Here is a 10,028-nt window from a genome sequence, read left to right on the forward strand (position 1 = left end):
AATTATAAAAAATTGATTATTATTATAAATACAAACAATAATTATAAAAATTCTTTACTATTATACATAAAAAATAAAAATATTATTATATATAATAAAAATGATTTATTATATATATATATATATATTTATTTATATACATATGTATGTATGTATAAAAATTATTTATTATACTAAGCTCGTTAGCCTCGTGAGCCGAGTTTTACTGGGCTCGAGCTCGGCTCGATTAACAAACGAGCCTATTTATCAGACCCAAACTCGACTTAAACCGATCCGAGCCAATCTCAAATAGCTCGTGAAAAGTTCGGCTCGTTACCACCCATATTCATAGATGACAAAATACATGTATAAAGATATTTGCAATGCAAGGTTGGTGTGAGAAGCGCTATGTGAGGAGTAAATCCGGTCTTGAAGATTAGTGAGGCAAAACAAATACAAATAAGAAACTTGGAGCCGATTTGGGTATCCATTTAAATCATAATCGGATTTGAAAATAGGATCCGTTTGTTTACTCGGATCTGATCATCATATTTCATAACCACTTATTTTTTGGGTTTATACTAATCCTACATAAATTTCCCACTATTCTAATTGAATTGGACTCAAATTGGAAATCCGGAATGCAAGCAAATCGAATTTGAATCACAGCTTTAGATATCCGTGGTATATGAAATGATTTTAAATCTCTCAAATTGAATCAAATTTGGAGATATCCTACTTCGATTATTTAGGCTATGTTTAGTTGTAGTGCAAATTTATTTGCACTAATACAAATACATAGGGGTGCAAATATAAAAAATATAAATTCTTGTTTAATTTTGTTTTGAATTTTATTTTATTCTGTTTTATATCATAATTTACTTAATTTATAATACAATCAAACAAAATAAACTAAAATTTAAAACAAAAATAAGTCAGAATTTACACTCAAATCATTTGCACAGTCATAATTTTACATCAGTGCAAATTTATTTTCATTGCAAGCAATGAAGTCCCCCAAAAGGTAAATCCGTAGCTATCAGGCTATCACCATCATCATTTATTAATTTGGGGCAGATTTAGACATATAATGAAATAATTATTACTCATGCTGTGCCCAACGACTGGACTGTGATGGAAAAGGATGACAACCAACTCAATGGAGTGCAATCAATAACAAATTAAGATGTATAAGATCAGGGAATACCCACCAAGCTTCCGATTAACTTTTCCCTTTGGGCTGATTCATTATATCAAGTCATTCAAAAGTATAAACCTAAAAACATTACAACCAAAATTTGCAAATTTATAAGCCAAACAGAGAGCTTCCGATTAACTATTAAGAAAAGCTATTTAGGACATTAGTGGTTTCGAAGTAATTCACACAGAAGCAAATAAATAATGTAGTCTATATCAGGTTGTTGGAGGTTTATTGCATATACAGAATTGCGCTCAGCCAGAACTCCTTAATGGAATGTGTTATCCCAAAGCCTGTCGTATTAGGCTTCGAAGGACCAGAGCAAATAACACACTAATTTTGCCCAAGTAAAGGAAATATGATGTGGGCATTTGGGAATGTGGCTAAACCCACTTTGGAATTCCAAGCTTACTTTATATATAATATAGTATATATTCTGATCTATCATGTATGGTTCACAAGCTTATATTCCGGATTTTTACAAGTATACAATGAGAAGGAGCCGAAAAAAGAAAAAGTGGATTCTCAGAACAAGAGAAGGCAGAGGACAAGGCAACAGAAGAGGAAGATGGAGATTCTGTTAAGCGACTTGTCAATTTGCATCTCTTGCCGTCTCATCCTGGGGGTGGGATTGGGAGAACCACTACCTCCTACAAGATACTGGGAATTGGGATATGCGTATAGACTTGTTTGGGAATTACCAAAAACTCTAGCAAAGACCATCTCTCCAAACATCCCAACCATTGGATAGAAGATGCTAGTAATGGTGGTGCCCCCAAGATTTAACAGTGGGGATGCTGCTGTGTAATTTCTGTACTGATATGGAGAGTATTGCTGATGATGCTGAAACGTCCCCGACAGTGACTGTGAGTGGCCATGGTGAGGATTAGGCTGCGGATCACCATGTGAATGTGAATGCGAGTGTGATGTGGCTGACGTTGTGGTAGTAGCTATCAGGGCGTGAACCCCACATGCAGGGGGCCTCCGCGGTATCTCGAGACCTGCGTGTAGCCCTTTGGCTTTGGGTTCCGTTTGTGTAGTGGGGGTTTGGCCTCGTCCGTAAAGGGGAACCAGGGTTTTGTGGGAGATATCGGCCTTACAGACGGGGCACTGTGGTTGCTGCTGTTCTAGGCCCGTGGAAGCACTTGCACGCTGTAAATGAATCCACTTGTAAATGCACGGCCAGCAGTAGAGATGGCCGCAGAGCGTCACCACCGGCTCCAGAGCGAAGTCTAGGCAGATATTGCAGTCGAAGGAGGCGCCGGCAGTGTCCGACTCTGTCGCAGTATTTGAGACCGTTGTCCACTTGCGCGGTGGCGATTCATCTCCGTCCACTTCGTGGAAGTATTGCTCTATGGCCATTTGCACCTTTTCTCTTTACTTGCTGCCGCCCACGAGTCCTGAGTATCACAAAAATGGGAAAGACGAAGGTTACTCCTGAGCTGAAGCTGAGCCTTTTCCATGTATGAGTCAATTCACTGGGCATGTTGCCAATTATAGCTGTAAATGGGGGAATAATCTTTAAGGATTGACTTAGTGGACGATGGTGTCACTAATTAATGTTCCATCATCATTCATCAGGCTAATGGATGGCTCTATGGATCAAACTAGAATTCTATAAGATAAGAGCCCTCCCCTCAACACTGTCTACAACACGACAAGTTACTGAAGGATGGGAAGGGAGAGGCCCATGTCTGCCAGCCACGAATACTTGGTCTTGGTAATTATCAATTCATCTCAAGTATTGGTCCAGAATCCGAATCCTTGAAACATTCAAAATCCAAATGAATTTAAGATAAAGTGAGTATAGACAAAAGCTAATGGAAACTCCAAACTCAGAGACAAGCATCAGAAATACAAAAGATCTGAATCCCGTACTTATCGGTCTCTTTATCTTTTTTATTCATTGTGTTAGAATAAATAATACTAAAGATAAGAGGGTATCAGGATTTCAAGGTAAATATTTTCCTCATCCAACATCCTTAGGTTACGACTATTCCACGTCCTCTTAATGTGCCAGCAACCAGACAAACTTTCCAATCATGCATGGCTGGAGCCTGGAACCAACCAAAAGCATAGAACCAGACAAATTTGTCTAATTGGTTACTTCTCTGAAACATTCACCTAAAAAAGGAGCTAAAAAGCAAAGGGAAGCTCAAAACTATAATATTGGCGCATAAGCCCCAGCATCAATACTATTACTTGTAGGCCAAGGGTTCCCAATTAAATGAGTTACGAAAGACAACTCGTACAAACTACAAAGACCACATAATGTCAGGACCCACAAGAACTTATTCTCCTATTTCTTTTGTGATTTTAGCTTAAGAAAATTGCCTCAACTTTCATTTATTGGTATTCATTAAAATCTCAACTAAAAAAACAGCCTAATTACAAGAGATTAAAAGATACTAGGTAAATTTTAATAATCTAAACTTCCCAAGTAGGGGGTCTACGAATATCTAGATACTATAGTGTTGGTTTCCTCTCCTTATTCTTCCTCTGTATGTGTTAGTGTTAAAAGAATCATCAATCAAATATTTGAAAAAGTGAAAAAAAAGTGTTACATATAGAAATAACAGGTTTACATGAAAAGCTACCTCTCTTCTGCTCCCCCTCCCCCTAAATTATAGCAAAAAAAAAAGAAGAAAATGAAAAAGAAAACGACCATTGCTTTTAGCAGTTAACAGTGGAAATTTCCATTCTTACTTAATAATTCATCCATAGATTCTAACTTGCAGAGACCCCCCAAGGACGGGAAATATCATCATCCCATAAAATATTAATCCCTTGATCTGATCTGATGACAGGCATCTAGTTGGTATCTTGACGTTCAATCCTTAGGTGGGCCATGCATGAAACTTCCTGATAAAAGGATGAGATCAGAGATCCAATTTATAACTAATAAATAATAAACTATGGGCTTTAATTTAAGGTAAACCGGGTGGGGATTTGGCCACCTACTGGTGTGTGAACAAAAAAATAAGTTAGAGACCCTTGACTTTACCATTCTTTACATCTCTCCATCTTGAGTTAACGATTTTTTTTGTCTTTGGAATAGAATCCGAGAAAGATATCGAAAGAAGGATTTAAGGGGAAAGAATGAATCAAAGGATGATGAGAGAGGAGCCTTAGACGCTTCGGTGGTTATAGGGGCAAAGTGTTTTGATTCCACAGACAAATTGGAAATAAATAAAGGAAAACAGAAATCATCCTGTTCTAAGGACCCGTCCCGAGTCTTTACAGATCGTCCGAGCCGACTCGGTGCAGCAATTATTTGCAGCTGCAGGTATTCATCTTTTGAGGACTATCAGTATAAGAATGGCCAAGGAGATAACAACATATGGACTGGTTATCGAGGTTAATTGTTAGAACGAAAGACGAGGCAAGGTTTTGATTGTGTCAGAGAAAGACTGAAGATCGAGACAAGAAAAAGATGCCGAAACCGGTTTCTCTTTTAGATTGGGAAGATCAAGGTTTCTGACCAGTAATAGAAAAATAAAATAGAAATAGTTGATTAAGAACTAAGAAGAACCAGGAGAACCGACAACGTACAGACACTTCTCTACGGCTGCATCCAGGCCTGAAAATCCTGAAAAAAAAGGGGAAAAAAAGTCCAGAGGGAGACAGACCGACAGAGAACTTGGTGGGAGATAAGTTTTGTTATTGCGTAATGGAATTCTTCTAATCGAGCTATTATGGATAAATAATGTCCTCCAGATGTAAAAAGATGACAACCAATGTAACTAGATGAACGGACAGTGGCGATTTTACAGATCGGGAGTGCAAAATCACAAATTGAGACAGAGAACGCCAAGCTTCCCACCGAATGATCGATCAACTCAGGAGCAACGCTTTCAGTGTTTTACACACATGTTCTATAGGAATTAACCAGGAATCCGGCTCTTACGCATGAAATTCCAGCGTGCAATGAGTTCCGATAACTCGGACTAGTGACATCTATTTGATAGAAAACGAAACGTCTCAGAGAAGATCTATTTTAGAGAAAAAGAGAAGCCTTACGCCATGTATCGTGTCTAATAAATTTCTCGTTGAAAATCCACTCGATGAATTAGTAATGAATCATATGAAGCCCGAGTTATATGATTCTCTCAATGAATCGCTTACACCTGTCGATTTAGGGCCACCAAACCACCCTTTTTCCCACGAAACGAGCAATTGCATTATGCAATTCCTCCCTGACAAAAACAAAACGATCCGATAGATCCTGCTATTCTCCATTCTCAGCTGAGAGGAAGGGGGTGGAAGCACCACATAGGGAAGAAGGGAGAAAGAAAGATCCAAATCATCCACGGAAGAACCAGGAGAAAAAAAAGGAAGGTACCGGGTACAAGATCTAAACTTCATATACTACGAAATAAAAATCCTTTTTTGTATAGATAAAAAAAACCCGTATAAATCTTAGATTAATAAACAAATTGGCAGAGATAAAGACAACAAAAAGAATAGGCGAGCGAGAACCGGAGAATGGATTTGATAGTACATACCGATATTCCGACAGGCTCAAGGAGATCAGCTCTGCTTGCTCTTCTGCTACAATTCAAAGCTTTTGTTGTCACCGGCTACTTCAATGGCGAATCCAATCGCGTCGTTTAAAGGAAAGAGAGAAAGAGAGAGAGAGAGAGAGAGAGAGAGAGAGAGAGAGGAAACGGAGGAACCAGTTAAGGAGATGGATGGAGAAAATTAGTAGAAATACAGAGGGCGAGAGAGAGAGAGAGAGAGAGAGAGAGAGAGAGGGAAAATCTAAACAAAGCGGACTTTTGCGGTTTTGAGGGGAAACCAGTTGAGGGACGAACCTTCTCCGACGGGTTATATTTATAGAAAAAACGGATAAACAATCCTCCTACCGATGCTTCTCTGCTTCGCTGACGTGGCACGTGGAAATGCGTGATCCGTGCGTGTGCTCCTCCTGTATTCCCTCTTCTTTTCTGCACTATTTCAACTTGTGCCTGGCCTTCGCTAACAAGCGCATGTAGCTCATTTTTCCTCTACTACCCCCGTCCTGGCCGTCCGATTGGTTGACTTCACATAAAAACCTTCTTTTTTTTTTTCTCTTTTTTAACTATTATTATATAATAATTCAGTTGGCGCTTTTGACTGTGTAACGTTCAGAACGCAAGAACGTAAGAGACGTCTGTTTATGTGCCAAAGACTTGTGGGTCCTTTAGAAGGTGGGACCGTGGGACCCTCTCTTGCATGTCGATCTTATGGACGGTGATGCTTAATCGACGGTACGTAACAAGGGACCTAGGTTTATCTGATGCTGTGGACATATATTGCTACAGTATAAAGCAATGTGCCTCCAACTCTCCGGTCGCTTTTTGTACTGGAGTCCGGATTCTGTGGTCCCAAGATTGGTTGATTAAGCAGAGAGTAAAGTCGAAATGCCAGGCCTACGGGATCGAATCCTTACAATGTCGTTTTGATTGTTACCGTAGCGGCAGCATTCTCTACACTCTAAGGGGTGAGCAAGAAAAACCGAACCAACGAGACCAAAATAAAAAAATCTGGTTAACTGAACTGATTAATTCAGTTTTGGTTTAATATTTTTCAAAAACTGAAGTTATCACTTCAATTTCGTTAATAAATATAAAAACTGGTGTTTAGCCCCATATATATATATATATATTAAAATGAATTATATGTATATTTATCTATACTATATATATTTTTCATATATATATTATCCATATATTATAAATTAATAAATATGCATTATATATAAATATTAGTGGGACCTGTGCGATGCACAGGAAAATCTAAAAGATTGAATAATTTTATTTACTAATAATTAATTGATAAATTAATAATCAAAATTTGTTGTTAATTAACTAAAAGTATTTGAAGTTATTGTTAATATTTAAAATTTTAATAATTGCATTTTCATTTAATGAAGATTTACATAAAATAATTATTGTTAATTTAATATGAACAGATATTTGCTAATAATTTTAACTTTATTAATCATTTGTAAAAATTTTAATAATTGTTATTATTTTTTGATTGACTTTAAATAAATAAAAATAATTACAAATGGTAATATTTTTATTAATTTTACTAATAATTAACAATTATATAGAAATGGCAATGGGGCAGGTTCGAGGTGGGACACCCCATCTCTGTCCCCACCCTATAGTCAAGACACTCTACCCCATTACTGCCCCATCCCCATTGTCAAGTGGGTTGAAGGCAAAGCACCTACTCCCCATTAGGGATGGGGAATCCTTAAATTCCCATGCCTCGTCCTTTTTGTTGAGTCAATTCATGGTAAGGCACCCACTCCTCATCAAGGATAAACAATTCTCGAATTTCTCCACTCCATCCCTAGTGTCAGACAGGTTCAAGGCAAGGCAAACACTCCTCATCAACCCAATATTAAATATGATGACAAAAATGATTAAAAGAATATAGTGAGTATCTACCACATGATAAATTTCTAAAAGTACACTAAATTATCTTTAATTTTCAAAAATATAATTTTATAAAAATTTTGAACAATTTATTACATTTGTGTAATTTTGAAAATTTATTCAAACTTATTTTTTAATTATTATTATATAATGTATTTTCTTTTAATGGTATACTTACAGAATTACACTAATTTATCTTATATTTTCTAATATAAACTAATCAATATTTTCTTTTTCCAATATTATACTAATTTATCTTAATAATTTGTGTAATTATTGGTTCAAATTATAGTTTTCCCTTTCACATAATCATTTATATTTAATAATTTACAATAAAAATTACATGATTTTCAATAGTTTTGCAAAATCTATCAAATGTAATAAATTTTCTCAAAATTTCCAAAATGTTATTTTACGAAAATGTAGTTTTATTAAATTTTTAAAAAAATTATTACATTTTTGTAATTATGGAGATTTATTTAAAAATGTTATTAAATATTTATTTGTATTATGTAGTTTACTAACAAAATTACACTAATTTATCTTTTATTTTCCAATATAAATTAATTAATAATTTCATTTTTCCAACATTTTATTCCTCTATTTGAATTTGGTTATTAACTATAACAATAACAATAAGTAAAAATTTATACTTTTTTGATAATTGTTAAATATAATTCTCAATTTTATAAAAATTAGTTAAAGAGTTTTCAATTTTTACAAAATGTTGCTAATTAACATGAATATAACAACATTTACCTAAAATACTTTAAAATTTCATGATGAGTTAATTAATAACAATATTTTTTAATTTTTGGTAATTTTCTAACCATACTAATAAGAGTATTTAATTTTTGGTAATTTACTAACCGCATTTATTCTTTTGGTAATAACACTAATTAAATGAGAGAGGGTGGATATAGATTGGGGAGAGAGATTTTAGGAATTAATTAGTGAGTGGGGTACATGATAAGTTCCTAATGGCTTAGAGGAGATCCCTTAGGGGAGAAATTATATGAATATTTTTAGTTAGTTATGTTGGTAATGGTGATTGATGACACGGCTTAATGGGAGTGGTGGGAAGTGGAGAGGAGAGAGTGTCAAGAAGAACGCATGGTGGGGGTAATAGAGCAAGGAGAGGCATGCTGATGTGAACCGCAATGCTATATAGATATAGATAGATATATTTATAATATATAATATATAATATATTATTTATTATTTAAAATATAATATTATATATATATATATTTTAAAAATTTATTATATTTATATAATTTTTTATATTATGTATTATAAATATAAAAAATCGAAAAACCAATAATTACCGGTTTTACTACCGGTTCGATTTAAAAAAAAAAGTAGCCCAACCCAACCGTGAAGTGAACACACCCCTACACTCTACAGTGATCCATTGGTAGGCGTGGGACCCACAAGATGCCACCGTCCACTGATAATGTATACACGGACGGGGCCAGCCATCGGTGATAAAATTATTGGTCGTGGGATTCGATCAAAGTCTATGTGCTTTAAAAGTGGGCTCCGATGTTATTTCAACAAACGATGTACTCACTGTTAGTAACACTGTTAGTAACACACATTGTATAATTCCTAACATATTATTACTAATAAATTATTAGTTTCATTAGCTCAAATAAATCTGTTGGAGTGGAATAATTATTGATATTATTTAAAAGCAGATGTTGCCATAGTACACGACAAGATAATATTAAAGATTAGAGCCGACTTTTGGATGCCCGTGCCCCCCTTCAATCGCCATGTGTTTCATGTATAGAAGATATGGGCCCACCATTAAATAGGTGTAATCTAAAAGATCACACGTTTAAAGAATTAAAAAAAAAAAAATCAGACATCTGATTTGTAAATAGCTCTAAAATTCTAATGGTGGTTTATTCTCAACAACTGAAAATTCTAATTGAGAACTTTTGAGAGGGAAGAGAACAATATTGGGGTTTTAACTTTAAAGGCCCCATTAAGAAACTAAAATAAGAATATCATCAAAGTATTTTCAAGAAATTAATATTTTTATTGATTAAATAATATAAAAATATGTAAAAATGAAATTAAAAAAATTAAAATAATAATAAACATGGGTAAAATGTATTCATGTGCGTGTATTGATACTTTAAACCTTGTTATAAGTTATTAAGAGGAATGGCCATCTTATTACAAGATATGCAATTAGTGGCTCACGAGGGGTTATTTTCATGGTTTTTAAAAATGAACCGGTGACCGAATTGGTCAGGGGTCCGGTTATCGGTTCGAACAGTCTGATCGTTCAACCCGAATGATCGGCTCATTCTGACAAATAAATTAAAAAAATTTAAAAATTTGAAAAACGACCAAAACCATTCGAATGATTAACCGACTGGTTCAGTGGTTTACTGACCAAAATCAACGGT

At 35.0% G+C, this 10,028-nt stretch overlaps 1 protein-coding gene across 4 annotated transcripts; it reads right to left on the reverse strand.

Annotated features, from left to right (window-relative positions):
• Positions 1-1,570: 1,570 nt before the first annotated feature.
• Positions 1,571-6,083, reverse strand: LOC148875860 (E3 ubiquitin-protein ligase RMA1H1-like). 4 transcript variants are annotated; one of them, XM_088966934.1, is made up of 3 exons: positions 5,683-5,988; positions 3,884-4,035; positions 1,571-2,577 (listed from the first exon to the last, which is right to left on the reverse strand). In XM_088966934.1, the coding sequence occupies exon 3, from the start codon at positions 2,537-2,539 to the stop codon at positions 1,703-1,705; it is 837 nt and encodes a 278-aa protein (XP_088823060.1). In that variant the 5' UTR covers positions 2,540-2,577; positions 3,884-4,035; positions 5,683-5,988; the 3' UTR covers positions 1,571-1,702. The 4 variants fall into 4 exon arrangements, 3 of the variants coding, with proteins under 3 accessions (XP_088823060.1, XP_088823058.1, XP_088823057.1); XM_088966932.1 differs by having other exon boundaries at positions 3,884-4,039; XR_016105942.1 differs by lacking the exon at positions 3,884-4,035 and having other exon boundaries at positions 1,571-2,940; positions 5,683-6,083.
• Between the last annotated feature and the right edge of the window lie 3,945 nt (positions 6,084-10,028).

The sequence above is a fragment of the Nelumbo lutea genome, chromosome 1 (assembly GCF_056320005.1).
Source record: "Nelumbo lutea isolate HS-2025 chromosome 1, American lotus-T2T, whole genome shotgun sequence".
Classification (NCBI taxonomy): domain Eukaryota; kingdom Viridiplantae; phylum Streptophyta; class Magnoliopsida; order Proteales; family Nelumbonaceae; genus Nelumbo; species Nelumbo lutea.

Excerpts from the sequence above, each read along its gene's own strand:
- LOC148875860 (XM_088966931.1), bottom strand. The coding sequence starts at position 2,539 with ATGGCCATAGAGCAATACTTCCACGAAGTGGACGGAGATGAATCGCCA.